At 39.7% G+C, this 27,368-nt stretch overlaps 1 protein-coding gene across 2 annotated transcripts in view; it reads left to right on the forward strand.

Annotated features, from left to right (window-relative positions):
- The first annotated feature begins 2,360 nt into the window (after positions 1–2,360).
- The window catches only part of hk1 (hexokinase 1), a 65,229-nt gene continuing 40,221 nt past the window's right edge, over positions 2,361–27,368 (forward strand). The window contains exons 1-3 of one of the 2 annotated variants that reach the window (XM_062976249.1): positions 2,361–2,382; positions 17,752–17,914; positions 25,538–25,686. In XM_062976249.1, the coding sequence (XP_062832319.1) occupies positions 17,773–17,914; positions 25,538–25,686 (291 nt within the window). In that variant the 5' untranslated portion in view covers positions 2,361–2,382; positions 17,752–17,772. Of the gene's footprint in view, positions 2,383–3,740; positions 4,021–17,751; positions 17,915–25,537; positions 25,687–27,368 lie in introns of those variants that run through there. The other variant, XM_062976248.1, reaches the window with a different exon arrangement.

Below are 27,368 nucleotides of genomic sequence, written 5' to 3' on the forward strand. Positions count from 1 at the left end.
AAACACCTGGAGGGCTCAAGTTTTCCCATGCCTGATCTATACTATAAAAGAATGCACTCTGACATGTTTTTAAGTGCCCTGGCTCAATGCTATGGGATATGTAGCTTGGTGAGGCACTGGTACTCTTTTGACAGAGGACTTGTAAAACTACCACTCCCATAATTGAGTAGTACTGAGTCATGGCAGTTAAAGTGCTGTCAAACCGCATTATTTCTATAGTGTGCATGCACTTGGTGATGCCTTCAATGGGTCAATATACACAAATGTTTGTTTCCTGCACAAAATTGTTAAAATAGGGCAAACTCTCTGCGCCCTTCTACACTGCCATATAAAATCCAGATTATCTGTTTTGAACTGGATTATATGGCATTGTAGACTCATATAATCCAGTTCAAAGCATATCACGTGGATTATCTACTTTGATAATTTAGATCAGGGGTCCTCAAACTTTTTAAGTGGAGGGCCAATTGACAGTCTCTCAGACTGTTGGGGGGCCCGGACTATGATGAAATAGTCCAAAATTGGGATTGTTGTTGTTGTGTGCCTTCAAGTCATTTCAGACTTAGGTCAACCCTAAGTCTAAAGTTTAGGACAGAGGCCAGGTCAATGACCTTGGAGGACCTTAGTTTGGTGACCCCTGATCTAGATGATCTCATAAGACCATAGGTAAGCGAAGAGACCTCCAAAGACCATCTAGATAGTCTCATAAGACCATAGGTAAGCGAAGAGACCTCCAAAGACCATCTAGATGATCTCATAAGACCATCGGTAAGGAAAGGGACCCTCAAAGGCCATCTAGATGATCTCATCAGGCCATCAGAAACCATAGATAAGGAATGGGACCTCAAAGACCATCTAGATGGTTTCATAAGACCATAAGTAAGGTAAGGGATGCTCAAAGGCTATCTAGATGGTCTCATAGGACCATAGGTAAGGAAAGGGACCCCCAAAAGCCATCTAGATGGTCTCATAAGGCCGTAGCTAAGCAAAGAGACCTTCAAAGAATATCTAGACTATCTCATAAGGCCATAGGTAAGCAAAGAGACCTCCAAAGACAAGGTAGAATTAGGTCAACCCAAAGTCTAAAGTTTAGGACAGGGGCCAGGTCAATGACCTTGGAGGGCCGCATCCGGCCCACGGGCCTTAGTTTGGGGACCCCTGATTTAGATTATATGGCAGTGTAGAAGAGGCCTGAGAACCTGCTGTAGTGTATAAAATGACATTGAATTACATTCTTACACTGCCATATAATAATAATAATAATAATAATAATAATAAAACTTTATTTATACCCCGCCACCATCTCCCCAACGGGGACTCGGGGCGGCTTACATGGGGCCATGCCCAGAACAGTACAATATAGCAAAATATAAAACAACATATCACAATACAATTAAACAATACAATAAATAATCATATACACTGCAACACAAAATCTATCTATCTATCTATCTATATATATATATATATAAAACAGGGCGGGCCGCATGAGACACTTAATTAAAACTTGGGGTGAGAAAAGGATAAGAATATAATCACGGAGACCAGGGACATAAGATAAAAACAATCTAGAGGGTAGATGATGGGGGAGTAACAAAAGAAGTGTGTAATAGTTACTCTCCGAAAGCACATCGGAAAAGCCAGGTTTTTAAATCTTTCCTGAAGGCTAAAAGAGTGGGGGCTTGCCTAATTTCGATGGGCAGTGAGTTCCATAAACGGGGGGCCACAGCAGAAAAGGCCCTCTCCCTTGTTCCCACCAGGCGGGTCTGGGATACAGGCAGTGGTGACAGTCCAATCAGATATATCACATGATCTGCTTTGAACTGGATTATGAGTCTACACTGTCATATAATCTAGTTGAAAGAAGATAATCTGGATTTTATATGGCAGTGTGGAAGGGGCCCCCAAATGGTATAAACTTTTGTATAGTTTTCTCGTAGCAAACTGACCAGTATTTCCAAGGCATAGCGTGTTATATATTCTTCGGGCTGCCAAACAATGCAGCAATTGCGGTTCGGATGTAAACAAAGGGGGATTCCCCATTCCCCACTGAGACGCACGCGCGTGTGCTTGTGCGCATGCGTGCGTCTCTATGTATGTATGTCTCTCTCTCCGTCGATCTCTAAAGGATGCTGTCTCATCGGGCTGCCTCGCCGCTAGGTCACGTGACGGCCCCTAGGGCCACGCCCCCCATGGCTCAGCAAGTGCGGGTGTGTGTGTGTGAAAGGACCCCAGTGCGCATGTCTGTTGCTGTGATGCTCTTCAGGCCCTCTCCCTTGCAAAGTAAAATAAAAAGCCCAAATGAGCCAGCTATCATGGAGGATATATCCTCACTGTGGAAAGAGCTGGGCATGTTTAGCCTGCAGAAGAGAAGGCTGAGAGGTAACATGATGGCCATGTATAAATATGTGAGGGGAAGTCATAGAGAGGAGGGAGCAGGCTTGTTTTCTGCTGCCCTGTAAACTAGGATATGGAACAATGGCTTCAAATAACAGGAAAGGAGATTCCAGCTCAACTTCCTCACTGTGAGAGCTGTTCAGCAGTGGAACTCTCTGCCCCAGAGTGTGGTGAAGGCTCCTTCTTTGTAGGCTTTTAAACAGACGCTGGATGGCCATGTTGGGGATGCTTTGAATGCGATTTTCCATCTTTCTAGCAGGGGGTTGGACTGGATGGCCCATGAGGTCTCTTCCAACTCTATGATTCTAGATCAGTGGTTCTCAACCTGGGGTCCTCTGATGTTTTGGGCCTACAACTTCCAGAAATCCCAATTTACCAGCTGTTAGGATTTCTGGGAATTGAACGCCAAAAACATCTGGAGACTCCAGGTGAGAACCATTGTTCTAGATCTTGTGCCAGATCAGGAGACACAGGCCTGAAAAGTCATCTTGAGCCTGCACACACGCCCCTATTTATCTATCTATCTATTTATCTCTGGGTGCATCTGTAGTAAAGGTTTTCCCCTTGACATTGTCTAGTCGTGTCCGACTCTGGGGGTTGGTGCTCATCTCCATTTCTAAGCCGAAGAGCCGGCGTTATCCGTAGACACCTCCAAAGTCATGTGGCCGGCATGACTGCTTGGAGTGCTGTTACCTTCTCGCCGGTGCGGTACCTATTGATCTACCTACATTGGCATGTTTTCAAACTGCTAGGTTGGCAGAAGGTGGGGCTAACAGAAGGAGCTCACCCCGCTCTCTGGATTCGAGCTGCCAACTTTCCTTTCGGTTAGCAAGTTCAGCTTTGCCACTCGGGTGCATCTATACCAGGCATGGGCAAACTTAGTCCCTCCAGGTGTTTTGGACTTCAACTCCCACAATTCCTAACAGCCTACCGGCTGTTAGGAATTGTGGGAGTTGAAGTCCAAAACACCTGGAGGGACCAAGTTTGCCCATCCCTGATCTATACTGTTTGATACCGTTTTAATGTCTATGGTTCAAAACTATGGGATGCTGGCATTTGTAGCCGCCTCTTTTGGACAGGCAAAGCAAAAGACCTTATGCAATGAGAATGATTCCATCGTGGGGACCAAACCGCATTATTTTGCAATGTAGGTGCTGCCTTTCCCCTTTTAGGGTGCTTCCTGGGAGTCCCCGCCCCCCTTTCGCCACGACCCCGCGTGGGAGCTACGTGGGGGACGTGCCGGGACCTCCTCCATCGAGGCCCCCTCCCTCCCTGCTCCCCAAAAGCGGGCGCCCTGTCTGTCCTCGGAGCAGCCAATCACCACGCAGAAGGGGGCGGGCTCAGAACCGGCCTGTCTCTCGCGTGGAAGGAAAGGGGGAGGGAGGGAAGCTCCTCCGCCCGTGGCTCCCTTTTTTGACCTCTTTGCCAGGGAAGAAGGACCTCTAGGCTCCTCTCCAAGGGATCAGCCTCCCATCTGCATCTCTATTCCTATTCCCCTCCACCCCGGCCTTGCTTTGCTCTTCTTCCCAGCCGGAGAGACCTCTTATTTATTCCGGCAGAATGATCGCTGCCCAGCTTTTGGCCTATTACTTCACCGAATTAAAGGATGATCAGGTCAAGAAGGTAAGGAGGAGGCCTTCGGGGTTGCCTTCCGCTTTGCTTGCATCAGAGATGATGTTGTTGTTGTTTTAAATGAATAGATTTGCATATGTTTTCAAATACCTTAAATGCATCCTGTCTGGTCCTGGGAGATAAGCAGGATCAGCCCTGGTTAGTATAGTACCTGTGGTTGACCTCTATGTAGGTATTTATAATCCTTTCTGTATGTGTACAGGATTATAAATATATCGATTATGCATAATAATAATAATAATAATAATAATAATAATAATAATAATAATAGTATTTCTTCCCCGCCTCTCCTCGAGGCAGTTTACACCCTGATTCAGACACATAAATATTGCAAAAAAGCAGGATCAGCCCTGGTTAGTATAGTACCTGTGGTTGACCTCTATGTAGTTATTTATAATCCTTTCTGTATGTGTACAGGATTATAAATATATCGATTATGCATAATAATAATAATAATAATAATAATAATAGTATTTCTTCCCCGCCTCTCCTCGAGGCAGGTTACACCCTGATTCAGACACATAAATATTGCAAAAATTATATAAATGCAAATATTAAAATGTATTTCTATAAAATACATATTAAAATACTACCATAAAGAGACCTTAGCCTGTCTGGTTTCGGGAATTAAGCATGATCAGCCCAGGTCACCTGTAGTTGACCTCTGTAGGTATTTATAATCCTTTATGTATGTGACAGGATTCTAAATATATCGATTATGCATAATAATAATAATAATAATTTTATTTTTTACCTGCCTCTCCTTGTGGCTCAAGGCTGGTTACACCCTAATTCAGACACATAAACACTGTGAAAATTATATACACATATTAAAATGTATTTCTATGAAATACATATTGAAATACTACCATAAAGAGACCAGAGCCTGTCTGGTCTCGGGAATTAAGCAGGATCAGCCATGGTTTGAGCAGCAGTTGTAGTAATTGTTGCATGTATAGTGCAGGTATGGGTGTATGCAGGGTTATAAATATTTTGAATACACACACACACACACAATATACTATTATTTATTTATTTACAATATTTATATACCATTTTTCTCATCCCTGGGGGATCTCAAAGCAGTTTACAACATAATAATGGCAAAATTCAAGGCCACACATACATGTAAACCAAATCATATGTCTAAACAATAAACATATAACCATGCATCAAAATCAACGAGACCATTAAAACATAGACATTAAGATATAGAATTAAAACACACCTAATATAAACAATATAAACATTAAAATCGCATGATCCAAAATCGTAGACCAGGGCCATTCCAATTGTCAATTGCGCATATTCCCTATTATACATACACACACATATATAGAGAAAGAATGTTCTGAATATCATAAAGGTATCAGATCTTGTCTGATCTTGGGAGCGAAGCAGGATCAACCTTGGTTTGTGTAGTAATCGTAAATTCTTGTTAACCTATGTATGTATAGTGGAGGTTTCTTTTGCATATTTTGATTTATATATATATATATATATATATATATATATATATTTATATATTTATATATATTTATATATAAAATCAAAATATGCAAAAGAAACCTCCACTATACATACATAGGTTAACAAGAATTTACAATTACTATATATATATAAAAAAATAGGCACCAGATCCTCTCTGATCTTGGGAGCAAAGCAGGATTAGGCCTGGTTGCATGAGAGGCCACCAACAAATATCAGGTGCTGGGTTTTTTTTTTAAAGAACTGCATATACTTCCTAAAAGCACCAGATCCAGTCTGATCTTGGAAGCTGTGCAAGATCATCCTGGTTTGTACAATAATTGTAATTCTTGTTGACCTACATATGTATAGCAGAAGTTCCTTTATTTGTGTACACAGGATTATAAATATCTCAAGTATGCATATCTATCATGGTCTAAGTACCATAAAGACACCAAATCTTGTCAGGTCTTGGGTGCAAAGTAGGATTGGGCCTTGTTCGGACTTGCATGGGAGGCCGTTAAAAATATCAGATGCTATAGGCCGTATTTCAGGGGAAGGGACTGGCAAACTACTTCTGAATAGTCCTAGCTTTAAAAAAAAACAACTTGAAATTCATGAGGTCAGCATGAGTGCAGAAGCAACTTGAAGGCAAATCTATATTTGCATGCATTTTGCTGTTCTCCTTAGGAGTCTCTAAATGGATGGGATTGCTCACTTGTTGTGGTGATTGGGTGGTTTTTAATGCAAAAGCCAAGGGATCCCGGTGGATGGGACACTGATATTCTTAACGCACTGCAGTGTCCTTGAAAGAGGATGTGGATGTCATAGCTGCTATGAGTAACACAACACTGTCATGGTTTCCTCCTCTTGCGGCCCTCCCTCTGCTGCCGTGGAGGGAAGGTCTATCCAGGGCTGTTACTATAAACAGCGAGGTCAGCTTGCCAGGCTCCTTCTACACTGCCATATAAAATCCAAACAATCAGCTTTGAATTGAATTATATGGCGGTGTAGACTCATATAATCCAGTTCGAAGCAGATAATGTGGATGAAAGTATTGCAAGTGTTTTTTAAGATGTAGAAATGGTAAGGGGGGGATTTGTCTTTGCCCCCCTCTGAGGCTGAGAGAGTGTGACTTTCTTAAGGTCACCCAAGAGTTGGCTGGGTGGGGATTTGAATCCAACTCTGTAGTGTCCAGTCCAAAGGCCAAACCACTAGAATGTGGTGGCTCAGTAAAAGGCACCTTGAATTTTGACTCTGCAATTTTGTCAACATGGGAGGCATTGGATGTTGAACTGGAGTCTACATTTTTGGGTTTGCTAATTGGTAGCAAATATATTAAAGGTAGCTGTGTTGAGCATGGAGCAAAATATAACAAAATCCATAAATGAGAGATACCTGTATTGACAGAAATTTAGGCAGATGGCTCCCAACATAGTCACTTTTCTCCTCCTGTATGATCCTTTAATATATTTTGCCTGGTGATGTGTTGTCTGACTTTTGGCCAATGAAGGAATCACTCTTTTGTGGACATCAAGTACATCTACATGGTCAATTCAATGCTATGGAATCCTAAGTTGTAATTTGGTGAAGCACCAGTATTATTTGACTGAAAAGGTTAAAGATATGTTAAAACTACAATTCCCATGATGTCAGAGCATTGAACCAGGGCAGCTAAAGTGGTGTCAAATTGCATTAATTCTATATTGTAGGTGCATCCCGAGGTAGCAGGATGATTAGAATTGGAACTGATAATGGCTAAGATCTGCAAATTGAGTTTCTGATACAAATTGTTTCAGAAGTATCAAAATAAAATATGATAAAGCAGGACATCATTCATAACTGTGTTTATGATATTCATTTGGGCCCTGTTTTGCCCAGGAGGTCTCCTAAGGTCACAGCTCCTAAAATTTGGGAGAAAGATCCTGTTTCTAGGAACATTAAGCTGCATATGATTTAGAATTACCACTAAACAGCTGATTTTCCCACTGTTGTTGACAGAGCAAATGAGCAGATTTTATGAGGGATGGCGAGGAAGATACATGTCTTTCCACATTGTCAAAAGTTAGTGGTTCTGTATTTCAAGAATGAATTGCAGATTAACAGATTGCTTGGAAAGCAAATTACAATGCAATCTTCTATATTTCTGCTTAGAAGTAAACTCCACTGAGTAACTCCTAGATAAGTGTATATCGGATTACAGTGTTAATCATGTTGACTTAGAATAATGTGTATTTTATAATTTATTTCAAGATCCTTCTCTATTTTTCATACCAATGATAAATTGCTGTTTCAAAAAGTATTTTCTATTTACTATACATTTTAAAAGACATGACTTTTTAAAAAGCCAATTAAATAACAGTGGTTTCAAAACTTTTCATTTTCTTCCATATATTTTGTTGGGTCATGTGTCATCTGGCAGTGGAGTTTTTAGTGGATTTTGATATTTGGAATCTGTATCTCCCTCTTTCTGATCACCCATTCATTCACTCCTGCATGATTTCATCTAATTCTCCCCTCCTGACATCACATAGAAGCTGTTGGAATAACTAAAATTCTGCAAAGCAGCAAACACAGGTTCAGCATAAACCTTGCAAAATAAGCAGTGGGATTCAAAAGCCAACTTGCATAATTCCCTAATTAATTTGCTTAATATATTTAGATAACAGAGTTATTCTGGATTTTATGTTGCCAGAGAATAAATGATTAAACAATGCATATAAATATACATTGTGCTGATATGCACAAACAAACGTGCATATAAAGTGGTTATCTCATACAAACATAAGCAACCTTTTCAATGTATTATTCACTTTCATGTCAGGAGTGATACCACTTTTCCTAAGGAACTTTTGAGGAGAAAAGGTACATGTGCTATCTTTGATAATCTGTTCTCATTCTCCTGGAAAGACAGTTGTGGAAACCCACATGATAACCAGCTCTTGCTTATCTGATTGTAATAGTCATGCATGGTGCTAATGGTATTGTGGCAGAGAGAGACAAGAGTTAGTGGAATAAGAATAGCTCCAGGACCCACATGCTTATCTTGTTGGCTGATGCTGGGTCACTGTCTTAATGCTTCAAGATGCTGGATAAGAATGTTTGCTATTCACACCATTGGTGTGGCCCTTATACTCAGAATCTTATGAATGGGCATTCACATTCACCTGCCTTCCAGAAGATAGGAAAGCTGATTTGCTAAGCATACAAGTGGTTAAGGATGTTTTCTGGTGAATTATATGAGAGCAGCAGGAAATCTTGGATGGGCTAACATGGTCTCTTTCTTAGGTAAGGCTATTCAGAAATACCCTATATAGTTGCTACATCCAAAATATTCCAGGAGACGGTTTTTCAAACAAGAAAGACTTCCCTTTTTTCTACAGACAGTGGTAGCATGATGCTTCCCCACCTCATAACTGGAAACTGAATTTTTAAAAAAGCATATACCATATTGTCAGTAAATCCACATATATAATACTCACAAAAAACTCTGTCACATATAAGTTTCCAGGTACTAGTATTTCCAAATTATGAAAATTTTAAAAAGACCTAGAACTAAATTAAACTGGTTGATAGTGACCTAGACCAAATGAATATAGGCAGTGTGTGTGTAGCAGCATTAGTGAAAAATGGCATTTTATATAAAAACATCTTTTGCCTGAAACCGTCTAAAATCTGGCCTTGTGCTCCACGTAGAGAGGCCTAGTGATTCATCTTAGTTAGTAGTGGCGAAAACTATGAATTTCTTGTTGTTCCCAAGGCCATTTCCATTCCTCCTTATTGACCAGTAGTGGTAAATGTGCATGTATAGTATATCTTTTCACCACCACCCCCCATTTATTTTGCTCCAAAATGTTTCCAAATGACTCTAGATGTTGTGGAGTGAATTCCCACCACAGGGTTGTTGTGTGTTTTCCTCACAACCTCTGAGGATGCCTGCCATAGATGTTGTGGATGTGGGCGAAACATCAGGAGAGAATACTTCTGGAACATGGCCATACACCCTGGAAAACACACAACAACCCTGTTATTCCGGCTATGAAAGCCTTCAAGAACACATTGAATTCCCACTACGTTTGGCAGTGCCCCTGGAACTACTAGTAGTGAAAGTGGGAAAATATTTTATGTTTCATTTCCCATAAGTGTTCCAAAATATGCACTAGGGAGCCTGGAGTCTATTTACCACATTTTGTGGACTCCTTGGCCAATTTAGATCCATAAGAGGCCTGTGTAGGCAACCCAAAGCATGGAGAAAATGCTCCTATAGCCTCTAGAGCCGTGGTTCTCAACACCTGGGGACCCACAGGTTGGGAACCATTGCCCTAGAGCAGGGGTCCCCAAACTAAGGCCCGGGGGCCGGATGCGGCCCATCGAAGCCATTTATCCGGCCCCCACGGCACAAGAGCAGAAGGGGGTTAGGCTAAATGACCCAAGAGGTCTCTTCTTCTCTTACAACCCTTATCATCATCATCATCATCATCATCATCATCATCACAACAAGATGAGTTCACAGCAGACACTCTGCTGGCTGTTGTATTGGATCATACGTTGGACTCTTCCCAAGTGTATAGGACTGTGTGATGTATCGGTGAATAATGCGCGCAGATCCCAGTAAGGTGGCCTTCTGCAGCTGGCAGATGGTAATTTTGTCAGCGCCAATTGTGTTTAAGTGCAGGCCAAGGCCTTCAGACACTTCACCCAGTGTGTCGATCACCACTGGGACCTCCTTGACTCGCTTGTGCTAGTCTTTGTAATTCGATCTTTAAATCCTCATATCGTGTCAGCTTTTCCCGTTGTTTCTCCTCAATCCTTCTGTCACCTGGGATTGCAACATTGACAATCCATACTTTGTTTTTTAACACGATTGTGAGGTCAGGAATATTGTGTTCCAAAACCCTGTATTATTATTATGATGATGATGATGATGATGATGATTATTATTATTATTAACATTGAGGCTGGGTGGCCATCTGTCAGGGGTGCTGTGCTTGTGCTTTTGGTGCACAAAGGCAGCAGGGGATTGGACTCAATGGGCCAAAGGGTCTCTGCCAACCCTCTTTTTATTATTGTTGTTGTTGTTGTTGTTGTTATTATTATTATTATTAATTATTATTATTGCTCGGTGGCCAGCCATAGTCCGGCCCTCCAATGGTCTGAAGGATTGTGAACTGGCCCCCTGTTTAAAAAGTTTGGGGACCCCTGCCCTAGAGCCTATTGGAAGCACACACACACACTTGTTGGAACAGGTGCAGACATTCAAGGACTCCTGGAAACTAATATGACTCCCTAACCTTCCACAATTGCCTGTCCCTGTTTTAAGTAAAGTAAGGTCTGCAATGCATGCGTATATATATTTGTCTATACGTTGACCTCATGTGTAGGTCTAGGACAGGTTGTATGGACTTTGATGTGATCTGTGAACAAGTGTTATTCCATGGAGAGGGGGAAATGCCAGTGTCCCACACAGGCATTCATTAAAAAAATTGAAAGCAGTACTAAGGCAGAAAGAGTAGCGAGAAGGGAGTGGTTGCTTTTTGATAAGAGTTAAGGAACCACACTTATATTGATTCATGGATAAGTAAGCCATCCCAGGTTTTTTGGATCAAATTTCCAACTAAAATTTCTAGACTTGTATATGAGTATATAGAGTAATTTAATGTTGGCACTGCTGTTTTGACTTGGTTACACTTTGTATCACATTATTTTTATCCTGAAGATGATTTTTTTTTAAAAAAATTACATGTTAACGAAAAACCATGGATAAAGAATGGTATAGTTAGTGACCAGAACAGTAATGCATAACATGTGGTCCTCCCGTTGTTATTGAATCACAACTCGCATTAGTAATAACCAATATAGCATGTGGAATATAGAATTATGGGAATTGCAGTTCAACAATATTTGGAACTGCAAAATGTATGCTCCAATCCTGGACAAAATTATTGCACTCAGTCTGGAGAGAAGTCCTTTTGACTTAATTAATAAAAGTACTGGCTGGTCATTCTCATTAAACCCCACTCCATTCAAAGTGTTTTATGTACATTATCTCAGAGGTATATGCCACTGGTTTTCTCCCCATATTGTATATGTGGGTTTTTTTTATGTCAGGAGCGACTTGAGAAGCTGCAAGTCACTTCTGGTGTGAGAGAATTGGCCTTCTGCAAGGACTTTGCCCAGGGGACACCCAGATGTTTTTGGTGTTACCATTCTTGTGGGAGGCTTCTCTTATGTCCCTGCATGGGGAGCTGGAGCTGACAGAGGGAGCTCATTCACGCTCTCCTTGGATTTGAACCTCCAACCTGTCAGTCATCAGTCTTACTGGCACAACAGTTTAACCCTTTGTGCCACTAGGGGCACCTTGGCAGCGCCAGAGAGGTAGGCACAGAGAAGTAGCGATTTTGCATCTCATGACAAAGAAGCAAATACTTAGTTTATTATGTATTTTGTTCAACCTCCAGGGAGGAGAAGAACCAATACCAAGATTACTGTGTTGTCATTGAGTTTGGTGTGCGTGCATGTGCTATTTTATGATGTATCTCAGGCAGCAAAGTGTCTTAGGCCATTCCTGCTTGTGACTTGGTGTAAGCTACAGAGAAGTTTAAACTGGTAAATTTCTTAATCCAGTTCTTTATATACATATTCAAACATAAAACCAGTTAGGTTGAGTATTTATTCACAAGCAAGTATTGTTTAGGATTGTAGTAGTGTAGCATTGTACTGTACAATGCACTGGATATGCATTCGATAGATATTGAATATGCTGACAAGGTTGATGGGAATTTCAATGCAACAACTTCTTGAAAGCTCACACTATTCCCATCCCTACTATAGAGCAATCCAATATATGTTTCCTCAGCAATAAATCCCCAGATTTTTAGTGAGTCCTACTTTTAGGAAAATATGCTTGGGGACCACAAGATTTGCAAATTCTACAGTTGAAAGTACAAAATCCCTACAATGGTTTTCTTCTCCCAGTCCCATTCTCCCACCTTCTGTGTGTCAGCATTTTTAAGACTCAAGGACCTCAACCACCTCACCTGTCCCAAAAGCATAATGCTGTGTGGTTATGCCAAAAATTATTTAGATGGGTGACTGCTTTTCTTGTCTATATTCAGCCAGATGCAGTGTTGGATTTCACCCTGCATTCAGACTGTGTAAGATCACATGATAAATGATACAAGTGGTAAGTTAATACTCCTCAGCCTTCAGCTCTTTTACTCTTGTCAGTAGAAGATGCCAAACCTTTGCTTTATTTGGTTTGTGTTGTTGGGCCTCTTGGGCAAGCCTAGTGAAGTTCTTATTGCAAAATAAAGAAAGGTGAGATGCACAGTCTGTTATAGCCATACAGAATCATCTTCTTATCTGAACTCCAGTTTATTAAACTTCCTGTTCAAAAAGGCGGTATGCTTTGATCTTATTAGCTATCTAAGTCTGTATTTGTACTGCTTAATTATAACATTTTGTTTCTACTCTAGCTGCCATGTCACAGTTCTGTGGTATCATGGGATTTGGAAACCCACTGGGTGATCTTGGCAAGTCACACTCACAGCCCCAGAAAACCCCATGAAAGGGTAATGTTGGAAATTACTAGAAGGCAAACAACAAAAACATTGAGATGCTTAGGACCTCATCGCAATAAGAAATACTCTGTTTCTATCAGTATGCACCCCATAGTTTTTTTCTGACTGAATGCATATTGAATGTAGACGGGATGCATACTGACCCTATCATACCCAAATACTACTATTCTTACCTTCAGGAAATGCTGTCCTTTGTCCCATCACACCATGGAAGGCTGACTCCTTCCAATCTGTTAGAAACCCCCCCTACCTCACTCCTTTTAATGACCTTTTAATTTTTTTTCTAAATCTGTGCAGTAACATAGCCTCTAAATCCCAAAGTACCGCTCTCACAAAATTTGAAAACGTACTCATGTCTGTGCAGTGAATGCATTCACCTGACTGCTACATTTTGGCGTGAAATACCGAATTATGAGGAATCTAATGTTACGGAGGAAGAAATTGAGCAGATTCTGGTTAATATCTTTTTTATATGAGCTAAAGCAACAATTGCCAATTTTCTTATTCCCAGGGATATTTCTCCTTCCACATCCCAAACAGAAATGCTGGCCACTTCCATCATGAAAATCCTGGGTTCACGAGACTCTGCCCATCAGACACACACTCTGATGACAAGTCGTATAATTGCTAACAAGATGCACACTAATTTCCCAATCACACACGAAACAGTGCTTCAGTGACGGAAAGCTTTGTAGTACAGTATTTCAAATACTACGATTAGAATATCATCTAGAAATAGTTTCCACACTGGTTTGAAGACGGATTTTGATGGATTACTGACGGGATGCAATATAATGGGACCTGTTGGAAATCATCCTCAATCAGTTTGATGAGGTCCATCTTCAAGAATGGGGGTGAGAGACAACAAAAAGTGAGAGATATCTATGCCTGGAAAGGGAAATCTACCCGTGAAAGAATTATCATGGGGAAAGGGTTTCTCCATTGAAACGTTTGTAACTTGGGGACTGCCTGCCCACAACAGAGAATGCAAAGTACCTCACCAAGCTATAAATTTCTCCATTTTGTGGGATAGAGACATGGCAGCTAAAGTGGTATCGAAGTGCTGTGATTGTGTACTTGTTTACCTTGATCACTTGAAAAAATTGTTCTTGCAATTGCAAAGTCTTCTGTGAATTTGGGGAGAGTTTGCTTTCAACCCTCCAGACTGTTTTGAGGTCACAGGGGTGCAATGCTTTGTAGAGAGTTGACCTCCACAACTTTTGAGAGTTTGTAATTTGCTATACTTATTTTAAGCCGAATCTAAGTTTGCCATGTGGCCTCCCAGATCTTTTACCCAAATTCACATCAGCCCTAGCTGGCCCAGACTTCAACATCTGGGACTCCAAAAGTTTTCTAGCTTTACTTTACTTTGTGATAAGATATTATTGGGTTAGCTTCCAGGTATTAATTTTTGAAAGGTGAATAATGTTGATGCACAAATATCCCCAAAATATTATTTTTAAGCAGGTGAACAATGGGAAATATTCCTGTCCTGCCAAAGCTGCTGCTTTCATCCTCAGAACAAAACAAATTGAGGCAGCAAATGCCTTTGCCTTTCTTCTCAATGTGTCTGGATGACTGCTGATATGCGCTCTTATTAATATTTTTTTCATATCGTTCACAACTTCAGTTTTGGTAGATTCTTTACTGACATGAACCAAATGTGCCAGCGGTATTATTTAATCATGAAGATGCCTTCATAGAAACGGAAAAAAAAAAAGCTTGCTTCTGTTTATTTAACTGAAAAATAGTCAAAAGGACCCCAAACTATGCTCTGAGATTGTGACCCTTATCATCTTTTTAAAATTTGAGGAGTTCAAAGCTATTTTGATAGGCCTAAGTGGTGGTGGTAGTGTCTCAACTCAATGCAGATGTTCATATTGATGCCTTATTTTTTAACGAATGAGGTTAATGAGCATTTAATGATAAAATAGAGGCTAAGTCTATTATTAGGGAGCTCCCAGTGGCACAGTGGATTGAACAGCTGAGCTGCTGAACTTGTTGATCGAAAGGTCACCAGTTTGAATCCAAGGAGCGGAGTGTACTCCTGCTGTTATCCCCAGCTTCTGCCAACTTAGCAGTTCGAAAACATGCAAAGGTGAGTAGATCAATAGGTACCGCTCCAGCGGGAAGGTAGCAGCTCTCCATGCAGTCATGCTGGCCACATGATCTTGGAGGTGTCTGAGGTCCAGGGATGGATTATTAAGGCTGTGAATCGCATAGGAACTGTGTGTTTCAAGAAATATCTTCTCTTACCTGAAGCTACTTATCCTTATGTCATGTTGTAGAAGACCCTGAAGTCCTCACCCCACGGAAGATCAGGCAGGTAGTATCTGGAGAGATTTTTCTTTAGTAGCCCTATGGTTCTTCATTTCTCTCATCATGATAGCATTCTTTGTGGCATTGAGCTTGGTATCTTTAGGAGCCAAGGGGAACCTTTTAATTTTACTTGAACTTTTAGATTGGTGGATTTAAAGCCTTTTGGTGATTTGGTTTTTGCTGTGTCTCAATAGTATATACTCTATAGTATATACTCAATAGTATATACTCTAAAGACATAATTTAATATTGCTGAAGTGAAACAAGTTTTTGGTCTAATGCCTGAATGCCCAATGATCGTGAAGTCCATGATAGAAAGGTAAGGTATAAAGGAAATGTATATACAAACATATGAAGGGAGTTTATTGTGGTGATTTATTTATTCACTTGCAAGCTGCACTGGAGAGCTTGGATCAAAGCTCAGGATACAAAGCTGAGGAATACTGTTGTCTCTAGAAACAGCCATAATGCACGGACCTGCCCTTACGTGGGAAGATTAATATTGCTTATACTGTAACTTCATTGCTCCTTTACATTTCAAGCCTTGCTTTGAATTATTCAGAATATATATTTTTGAGTGAAATTCCATTGGCCTTGATAATTTTATTCCCCTATTGTAGGTTAAGAAAGCCTGGGGTCTTTTTGGGGTATTCTGATGACTGACAGAAAGGACAAGATGACTCCCCCCCCCCTCACTTATTCACAGGCAGAAACAAAACTGGCAACTGGAGAGTGCCCTCTACGACTCCTCAGAGCAGCAGTTGTGTCAAGTGATGCAGAACTGAAAGTGGTGTGGATTGAGCATGTGGCACAAGCAGCATTAGTTTCCCCAATGAAAGTAAATGACCTAGAGGGGAAGTGCTCACAATGGTACTTCGATGTATGCATTCCAAGGCCCCCATCTACACTGCCATATGAAATTCATATTAATCTGCTTTCAACTGGATTATATTAGTCTACACTGCCATATAATCCAGTTCAAAGCAGATAATCTGGATTTTATATGTCAGTGTAGAGGGGGCCCAATTGTTAGATTGGACATTAAAGGAGCTATCCAAGGTGCTGAACCTATTTCTGGCATAGAAAACATTACTTTGAATGGCTCATTTGAAGTTAGATTAAAAACTGACACAGACTCACTGTTCCATTGATATGGTTGTGTAGATGGGGCCTAAATCAGCAGATTGTTGGAGATGGAATACTGCTAGGGTTTTCTTAATGCCTCTGTTTTGAAGTTGACCCAGAGTAGCTACATTTTGGGAGAAGCAATCATATGAGTAAATTTGATTTTGAAAAGTTCCATGATATTCATGGACATGCATCATTTGCTTGTTTCTTGAAAATTAACAATGGCCAATGGTAGTGGAGTTTTCTCAACTTTTTGACTGCTAAAACATTAATATTTCAGTATTATAGATATTTTATCCATCTGTGATTCAATGAATAGAAGATGTAACAATGCTTTCACCATTCGAAAGAATGATGTATAGGCGAAATTTACAAATGGACTTATATTTGGCCAACTTCTTAAGAAACCTATGACTAAAATTGTTGTTTATCCTTCTTTTGCATTTTGATTTCCCTGCTTTGCAATACTGGCAGGGATTATACTGCTATATGTAATTGAAATCTTTTCTGAATATAAATAATCAGTTACCAGCTGAAATTCTGGAGAGCCCTGCCAGTCAGAATATGGAATACTATACTAAATGGATTAGAGGTCTGTTTTACTGAAGGGTAGTTCTGTGTGTTTGTGGAAAAGTTTCACCTTGACTTTAGCTATTAGGCAAAAATTTTGTGTCCTCTTGTTGAGGTTCTTATTAAGGTCATGTGTTGCTGGTGCTCCAGTTTTCGCTCATTTCAAGGTAGTATTGACCATTTGCTAAGCCCAAGCAGGCTTGGAATTAGCAGATCTTGGAGGATAACCTCTGCCCTCGCATTTCACAATGACTGTGAAAATCAGTCAGCTTGCCTTCTGTATACCATCAGGAATGCAAGAAAACCCGGGGGTCTTTTTGGATTGCTGCTTTCCCCTCTGTTTAAAAAGCAGTATACAGCCTTCTAAATCAGTTTAACCATTTGTGGCCAAATGGAAGATTAGTGATTAATATTCTTACTGCATATAAGGCATTTGAGTAGAGCAAAATGTAAATCAAAATTTAAATTATTGATTTCCCCCATTATATTTATATCTCATCCATTAGCAAAAAGATATAATTTATTGTACCTAAAAATGATCTAAAACAAAATCTTTAAAATAATTATATTGATGAAAATAATTTTTAAAATTCTCTCTTTTCACATAAAAATCATGCAAGCTATAAAATCCATAATCTTTTCTTTGCCCCCTCCTTAGATTGATAAATATCTGTACTCCATGCGACTCTCTGATGAAACTCTGCTGGATATTATGGGACGCTTCAGGAGAGAGATGAAGAATGGACTATCCAGGGATTTTAATCCAACAGCCACTGTAAAGATGCTTCCTACATTTGTAAGGTCTATTCCTGATGGCTCAGGTAAGGAGTATGACTCTGATATATTATTTCTATTGCTTCTATTTGTGAATGTACATGGTGTCTTAAAACAAAACACATGTCATTGCTCCCCATACAGTGTGATCTGTTGAATATCAAAGTGTTCATAAAAATGTTTCAGTATAAATGCAGTCACAAAGAACTAGCTGTAGTATTTACTGCAAGGAGAAAAACATACACACACCAAACCACTACCCAAAATCCACTTACCACTGAAATAAATGACAAGAGATTGTTTGGTTCTTGTTGTCTTAGGTAAAGTTTGTATTTGTAAAAAGAAAAAATGAGGGGAATAGAAAGTTTTTTTAAAAATTAATTGGTTAAGTAAACAAACTCAACAGATGCTCACCAATGCTTTTTCTACATCCTGGAAAGAAGTGACGAGTGGAGTGGCGCAGGGTTCAGTCATGGGCCCGGTTCTGTTCAATATCTTTATTAATTACTTAGATCAGTGGTTCTCAACCCGTGAGTCCCCAGATGTTTTGACCTTCAACTCCCAGAAATCATAACAGCTGGTAAACTGGCTGGGATTTCTGGGAGTTGTAAGCCAAAACATGTGGGGACTCACAGGTTGAGAAACATTGACTTAGATGAAGGGTTAGAAGGCATGATCACCAAGTTTGCAGATGACACCAAATTGGGAGGAATAAGTAATACTCCAGAAGACAGGAGTAGAATTCAAAACAATGTTATGGGCCAAAACTAACAAAATGAAGTTTAACAGGGACAAATGCAAGATACTCCACTTATACAGAAAAAATGAAATGCAAAGAACAAGCCCTATGGGGAGCGTTGTAAAGAACTGGGCATGTTTAGCTGGCAGAAGAGAAGGCTGAGAGGAGACATGATGGCCATGTATAAATATGTGAGGGGAGATCATAGGGAGGAGGGAGCAAGCTTGATTTCTGCTGCCATGGAGGCTAGGATGTGGAACAATGGCTCCAAACTACAGGAAAGGAGATTCTGCCTGAACATTAGGAACAACTTCCTAACTGTGAGAGCTGTTCAGCAATGGAACTCTCTGCCCCAGAGTGTGGTGGAGGCTCCTTCTTTGGAGGCTTTTAAATAGAGGCTTGATGGCCATCTGTTGGGGGTGCTTTGAATGCGATTTTCCTGCTTATTGGCGGCGGGGGGGGGGGGGGGGGGGGGGTTGGACTGGATGGCCCATGAGGTCTCTTCCAACACCATGATTCTATGAAATAAAGTAATACTTTGATGTTTTTATTAATTACAAACAAAAAAAACATAAGAAAAGATAAGGGCAAGTGTTAGCAATATTTTATTTTTTTAAACATATATATATTATATGCTAGATTAAATGTTGCTTTATTGGCAGTGCCCATTGATGGATTTTCTCTCTTGACTAAGCACTCATTTTAAGAGGAGGCAACTGAATACACACAACCAAAGGCCTTGAATCACTTCTACCTGCTGGGAACTTTAATGCTGCTATGGAGTTTGGTATTGGCAGATCTCCTTTCAGTATGAGCAGTATCTGTAAAATCCACTGTGAATTTGCCACCCCACTATGGTAGAACCACATGTTTGACTTATCAAAGTATGTCTCTTACCACCTGTTTTCATTTTAGTAATACTCAAAGTGGCTAGCATTAGCCATGTTTGAAATGGTCGCTGAAAATAAAAATGAAATAAAGTTTGCAGATAAAATCCAGTGTCCACAGAAATACCTTCACAGGTTTGTGTAGAAACAGGAAGTTGTGAATAATAACAAATTCTTCTTCTGGCCCAAGAATACCATACACTGGAGGACCTAGAAAATGACTAGAGAGGATATACGTATTTTGCCAAACATGGATAATTGAAGTCATGGGTATTGGTCATGTGGTTATGGGAGTTGTACTATAATTTATTTACATGGCTGGTATAGTAGTAATCCAGAATTCTGCCTTGCAGTAGTAGAAAGGCAGAATATATAGGTAAAGGTAAAGGTTTTCCCCTGACATTAAGTCTAGTCATGTCCTACTCTGGGGGTTGGTGCTCATCTCAATTTCTAAGCCGAAGAGCCGGCATTGTCCATAGACGCATCCTATCTTATGTGGCCGGCATGATTGCATGGAGCGCTGTTACCTTCCTGCTGGAACGGTACCTATTGATCTACTCACATTTACATGTTTTGAAACTGCTAGGTTGTCAAGCTAATGTTGGGGCTAATGGCAGGAGCTCACTCCACTCCCCGGATTTGAACCACCAAGCTTTCAGTCAGTAAGTTTAGCAGCTCAGCAGTTTAACCCACCGCGCCATCGGGGCCTCACAGAATATATACACTTTTGTAATCTAAATAAACAAATATCATCAGGAAGTCCCTAGGGTTGAGTTGCTATTATATGTTCAGATGCTTTACTCCCATGAATCAGTGTATTTGGTTGACAGTTGTCCAATATGGGAAAAACTACAGGAGGTTTGTTCAGATGAAGTTCTGTCACCACTTTTGAAACCCATGGTTTCCACACAGCTTCTCTCTCAAGAAAGGATTCTGTTTTAAATACACATTGCCAGGACCCCTCTGGCTGACTTGATGAAATGGGAAAACCTGGGCTCCGTATCACACTGTCAAGGGTTCTGTCTTCCTTTTTAGGCATCAGAAATGGAAATGCGCTCATAACATAAATGAAAACTCCTAAACGCTCATGCAAATTGTGCTATAATTGATGTGGAGTCAGAGTTGGAATGATTCCACCCATGAAACATCTTGGAAGCAGGTCCTAACAGGACACAGAGATCTTCCATTCCTCTCTGAGGACCAAGGTGTAAAAGGCACCTTAACGGTTAGAACCGCTTGATTCTTTCTTCCCTATACATTTCATAGCTCAGGTCCAGACATGAGGAGATCATGAATGACCCACTGGTAGCCCATAAGGAGAGAAAAATGCAGTTCTTGTTTTTCGAGCTGGAGAGGAGGACTATTAAAGTGGCTTTTTTCTTGGTGAAACCATGAAGCATGCTAATAAAAGGAAGGCTCTGTTAAAACTTCTCCTGTCTCCATATAATTGGAATTCAAGAGCTCTTCGCCTGTGACTTAAACTAAATGAGATGGTAATGCTAAGGCAGGCATGAGCAAACCTCGGCCCTCCAGGTATTTTGGACTTCAACTCCCAAAAATCCTAACCTGGAGGGCCGAAGTTTGCCAATGCCTGTGCTAAGGTGTACAATGGGTGTCCATGTCTTGTAATTCAGGATTATCATAGAAAGGTTAATCTAAGACAGGGGTTCTCAAATCTTTTCAGCCACTGAACCCTTTTTGAAGCAACAATTTCTCATGGAGCCCCCAAAAGTATTTATATTGTATAATGTATACAAATCAGGCATGGGCAAACCTTTTGATGCATTGCTTTTTAAAATTTGACAGATGTGCAGGGGCCAGTAGCAGATGGACGGAGAGTGGTGGTGTGGACTGTAAAAACACAATTGAAGCAGCCCCAACAGAAGGCCACCCAGCCTTTGTAGTAATAATAATAATAATAATAATAATAATAATAATAATAATAATAGCAGAAACCGCAGGGGCCATCCAATTTAACCCCCTTCTGCCATGCAAGAAAAGCAAAAATCAGAGCACCCCCTGAATGGTGGAAGGGAAATAGGATTTTGGAAGCAAGGAAGATGAGGTGGAAAGGATCTGGGTGGTGAGAAAAGCGAGGAAAATTTGTTTTGGGGGGCAAGGGAAGCAGGGGGAGAGGGAGCAGCAGGAAAGTGGAGGGAAAGCTTGGTGAGAGGAGGAGGAGGAGGAGGAGGAGGAGGAGGAGGAGAAGGGAGGCTTATATCCCCAGAGTATACTTCGCAGAGCTCCATGGGCTGTGCAGAGCACACTTTTGAGAACTGTTGATCTAAGATTTCCTCGCTTATTTTATTGCATATTTATTTATTTATTTAAGATGCTTGTACCCCGTTTTTCTCCACAAGCGGACCCAAGGTAACTTGCAATATGTAAATGCACAATCAAAACATTAAAATATAGATACAAAGGTAAAACATGGTAAAAACATATCTATCTATCGATCCACGTAATAAAAGTGAAAATCTTTATGTGTGTATGTGGCATGGGTTTCTCAATAAATGGTTACATTAATATTTATTGAAAACCCACGAAACAGCAAGGGAGCGAAAAGTGAACCACGAAGTAGCGAGGGAACACTGTACTCTTGTGAGATGGGTTTGCTGAGTTATAATGCCTGGTCTAGGGCTATCTAATGAGCTTAATAGCCAAGTAGACACTGAACCAAAATCTTACTAGTTGTAACTCAATATATGAACTCCTCAACTGAGTGTTGTTGATTATTTGTTCAGTCACTTCTGACTCTTCATGACCTCATGGACCAGCCCATTCCAGAGCTCCTTGTCAGCCATCACCATCCCCAGTTCCTTCAAGGTCAAGCCAGTTACTTCGAGGATAACATCCATCCATCTTGCCCCCTCTTCCTTTTTCCTTCCATTTTCCCCAGCATCATTCTCTTCTCCAAGCTTCCCTGTCTTCTCATGATGTGGCCAATGTACCTCATCTTACCTCTAATATCCTTCTCGCCAGTGAGCAGTCGGGCATTATTTCCTGGAGTATGGACTGGTTGGATCATCTCGCGGTCCAAGGCACTCTTAGAGTATTGGTGTCAAATATTGAGTCTTTTAAATTGGTTTCCATTGTCTTGCTATTTGGGGAAACCTTTTGCTGGTCAGTAATAATAATGATCTAAGCTAATGCTTTGCCACCATGGATTTCAATGTCAAGATAACCAATGAAGGTGTTTCTAAGATTTGATCCGTCCCTAATTAGCTGACCCATGATTAAAGGGAATGCTTTGAGATGGGAAGCATTAACAAATTGGCATTCTCTTGGAAAACTACAGTTTAGTGTTGAATATAAATGCATGAAATGATAGTTTTCTCAAACCATAGTTCTCTTGCAAATCAGTATCATAAACAAGGAACAAATGAAGTCAGTTTAGGAATTGCAGCATGATATAGGAGGAGAATTAAAGAATAAGTAACTGAAGGCAGATTGTGCTGCTGCTGTTGCTGACAATAACAATAATAATGTGTTTATCCCCCCCCCCCCCCCCGGCCTCTCTTCACAGTTCTAGGTGAGGCACAACATACAATAGAGTCTCACTTATCCAACATTCACTTATCCAACATTCTGGAGTATCCAACACATTCTTGTAGTCAATGTTTTCAATATATCGTGATATTTTGGTGCTAAATTTGTAAATACAGTAATTACTACATAGCATTAATGTGTAATGAACTACTTTTTCTGTCAAATTTGTTGTATAACATGATGTTTTGGTGCTTAATTTGTAAAATCATAACCTATTTTGATGTTTAATAGGCTCTTTCTTAATCTCTCCTTATTATCCAACATATTCGCTTATCCTGCGTTCTGCCAGCCCGTTTATGTTGGATAATTGAGACTCTACTCAACATCATACCAAATCTTGGTTTGCCTTTACATTTGAATGTATTTTAAGTATCTTCCTTACTGAGCTGCTAGTTCAGTTTGCATACGGTGTATTAATTTAATGTATAATACCAGTGTGCACATTTCTGAAGTGCACTATTTGTTTGCAATGCATTTGAAGGTTCATTTGATTTCAAAGGAGCTAGAAAGGCCACCTGTCCTTATGTTCTTTCCCCCTTCCTTTTTAAAGATAATGACTCAGTCTTGACAAGTGATGAGCTCTAATGATAATATCTATTTGTACACTGGGCTTAATGTGAGATACTTTACTGAACAATGACATTTTAATTGGCTTTATCTGCAGAACATTGTAAAAATTATGCTCTGCATTGAAATAGTGTCATTTAAATAGCTTAGTATAGAAATAGTGTCATTTAAATAGCTTAGCATATTTGAGGGAATGTAGTTCTGCAAGGGATTCTGGAGGGCATATCAAATTTAGCAACACTTTGCCCTTAAATTATTGCTGTTTCAGTATGAATGATTGCTGATTGAATCAGGCTCCTTTTGAAATTATTCTCTTGTTTTAGAAACTGTGGCTTCCCAAGTCAAGGGCTGTATGTCTGTCTTTTGAAAAAACAAAACAAAAACAAGTGTTAGTCATAGTTGGAGGTGTTGATTGGTAGTTTGAAATATCTCTTTTGGGTTTAATTTGCTAGCTTGGGTGAGCTCCTATGAGCTTTTTTTGCTATTAATGTACGATTATTTAGCATGAGACATCATAAATATAGGCTCTAATCATAATAAGTATTTTTAATCTTCCTTGTCTAGTCATTCTTTTCTTTTAACGGGTTCAATCCAGCAGAGGAGTGAGTGGGTCCAAAGAAATGTGACTATGATTAGATCTACAGTACATATAATGCAGCTTGAAACTATATTATATGGCCAGTATAGACTTATACAGGAGACCTATATATTATATGGTCTATACTGCCTATATACCGGTAATAATAATTACATGATCAGTATAAACTTATACAATGCTATTTAAACTGCATTATATGGTCTAAACTGCCCATATACTGGTAATAATTATTACCTGGTCAGTATAGACTTATACAATGCAAGTTAAACTGCATTACATGGATTTACACTGACCATATAATTCAGTTTTTATCTGCATTGTATGACAGTGTAGAGCCTGAGTCCTAAATTAAAGAGAGCTGCAAAGTGCTGTACCATTTACTATATAAGCACATGCATCTTATGTACATGTATCTTTGGAAATCTAAGAAATGGGAAAAATGAAAAACAAAACCACGCATTTTGTAATATTAAGATGAATATTACTGTTCAATAGTCTTGCCATCTGAAATACTTGGTTGAGATAGAGACACTATATATTGCCTTTCTTGCCCCTGGGGGGACTCAAAGCGGTTTCCAACATAAGCATGGCAAAATTCAATGCCGAACATACAAAATTCAATGCCAAACAGACACTATTGTTTTCTGGTTGTTCAGTGTACACAAACTTTGTTTCATGCACAAAATTATGTAAAACACTGTATGAAAATAACTTCAGGCTATGTGTATAAGGTATACGTGAAACATGCTACACTTAAAGGTTGAGAGAGGCAGATATAAAGCATGTTGAAATCAGGGCTTTATCCATTGATCAAAACATAGTTCTTAAAACCATTTCATTGATTAACAAAGAGAAAAAAAATATTGTAGGTTGTTTTCCCTTGGATCCACATTTTTTTAAAAAAAATTTCCACTAAAACAAGAGGCAGAAAATGTTTTCTGGGGTAGAGGAGAAAGGTTATAGAATCAACTTTAAATATAAGAAGACAGAGTCGTAGTTGTAGTTGTAATGGTACTAGTACTGTATGTACATATTTGTGCCCATACACATATTTTTCAGTGTTTATCTATGTCTGTGTATATAGACAACTTTTATCCTTCCAAAGACTGTGTTAATGGGTAATCTCAGTCTCCAAACAAGTAAAGATTCACATCCTTGTTTACCTGATTAGATAAGATGAGTCAATGCCATCCTTTAGGTTGACCAAATATATTTACTGTGTCAAAAGGTGAATGCTGATAGAACAACTTTCTCTCACTGCTTAATTTGAATTTGTGAATGATGAAGATTCATGGTGAACTGATGTGCCAATTTGCTTCTTTCTAAACAGAGAAAGGAGATTTCATTGCGCTGGATCTGGGTGGATCTTTTTTTCGTATTTTGCGAGTGAAAGTCTCTCATGAGAAAAAGCAAACAGTGCAAATGGAAACTGAGATTTATAACACTCCAGAAGATATTATGCATGGCAGTGGAACAAGGGTAAGTACTTATGAAAGTTTTGCTCTATGGCTGGTTTTATTTATGTTTGGAAAGTTCCATATACCGTTCATTTAGGTACATTCTCTCTTGGATATTTTGGTGCTTATTTTTTAAAGCAATTTTTAATGTAAAGTAGAGTCTTATACTACAATATTATACTCTTGTTTAAGTACAGGGCACATTGCCCTCAATGGCGTTATGGCTGAATATGCATATAAAAGGTCACTCTGTTGCGTTCGAATCCTATGTAGACATGTGGGAGGATGCCCCATTAAACTCAGTGGGATTTTGTTCTTACCAGATATGTATATGATGATGATGTTTAAACATATGCTAGGGGTTGAGATTGTCTTCTCCTCCTTTTTGGGGGATGTAATACTGTCCCAATTTGATTTCCTCCCTTCTTTGAAACAGGCCGTTGGGCATAAAACAAGGTATATGGGAATCATTTTTATTTTTATTTTTAAATAGCATTATGAAAGCCTGTTGGGCCCCTGTGGAATTTGGAAGTAGCTTGGGGCTAAAGGCAATATATAGAACATTCAAAATACCAAGATACAGTGCTTTATTTATTTACTTGATTTTTTTCATACTTTTCTCCCCTGTCCTTAAATATGAGCAGCAAATAGAGCCCCATAAAGCTACAAATTAAAAATACCAGTGTATAGCAAATCAGCTAATGTTTGAACCATTTTAAAAAAGGTTAAAGGGATTAAAAAGTTGATCAAAAGCCCCTCCCCCAACATTAACAAGACCTGTGTAGAGCAATTACTATATTTCATTGAATAATAGTTGTATTTTATCCTTTTTTTGCCAAAAAGGGGGAAATGTGGCTATTATGCGATTTAAAATTTTCCAGCTAGGGGGCTTCACTCAGTTGTCAGTCGAGTGAAACCCCCTAACTCCAAGCGGGGCAAGCACAAGAGAGAGAATGAAGAGAGAATAAAATGCCAATTTATGCACCCCAAAAATGGGGGGTGCAACTATTACATGATGGTGACTATTACACAAAGAAATACAATTATCTAAATCAGTGGTTCTCAATGTGTGGGCTGCGGCCCAGCAGTGAGCTGTGAGAACAAAAATCTGGTCCATGAAATTCCTTCCTCTTTTTTATTTATTTTATTTTATTCATTTTATTTCCACTCCTTTCCACAGAGCTGACCTTTGCATTGTATAGATCACATCAACTCTAGATTATTAAATATGGTTTTCTGAAGGTAAGCAGATGGAGACTACTGGATGGCATATGTTCTGTATAAGAAACTAGTGGTCTATCCAATGCAATTTTTGAATCAGCACTCCAAATAACTAAACCGAATCTAAAGTTGACCAAAAACTGATTTGGAACCCTTTTGGTACTAATGTTAGAGAGTGGTCTCTGATCAAAGTGGTCCCTGGTCAAGGTGGTCCCGGTCAAGAGGTCCCTGGTTAAAGTGGTCCATGTTCAAGGAGTCCCTGGTCAAGTGGTCCCTGTGATGCTGTTAAGGCAGTGTATGCCATTAAAAAGTTTCCTTTCCTTTAATTTATAGCATCTTCCCTTCTTTACAAAGTACTGCCTTGTAAACTTGCCATTGTCTTCATCAGCATATAACCCACAGGCCCTGGTACATTCAATCCTCGATATTTGCAGGTTTAACTTTTGTGGATTTGATTATTCACAAATTTGATTACTAGGAACT

This window comes from Anolis carolinensis, chromosome 3 (genome assembly GCF_035594765.1).
Source record: "Anolis carolinensis isolate JA03-04 chromosome 3, rAnoCar3.1.pri, whole genome shotgun sequence".
Taxonomy (NCBI): Eukaryota; Metazoa; Chordata; class Lepidosauria; order Squamata; family Dactyloidae; genus Anolis; species Anolis carolinensis.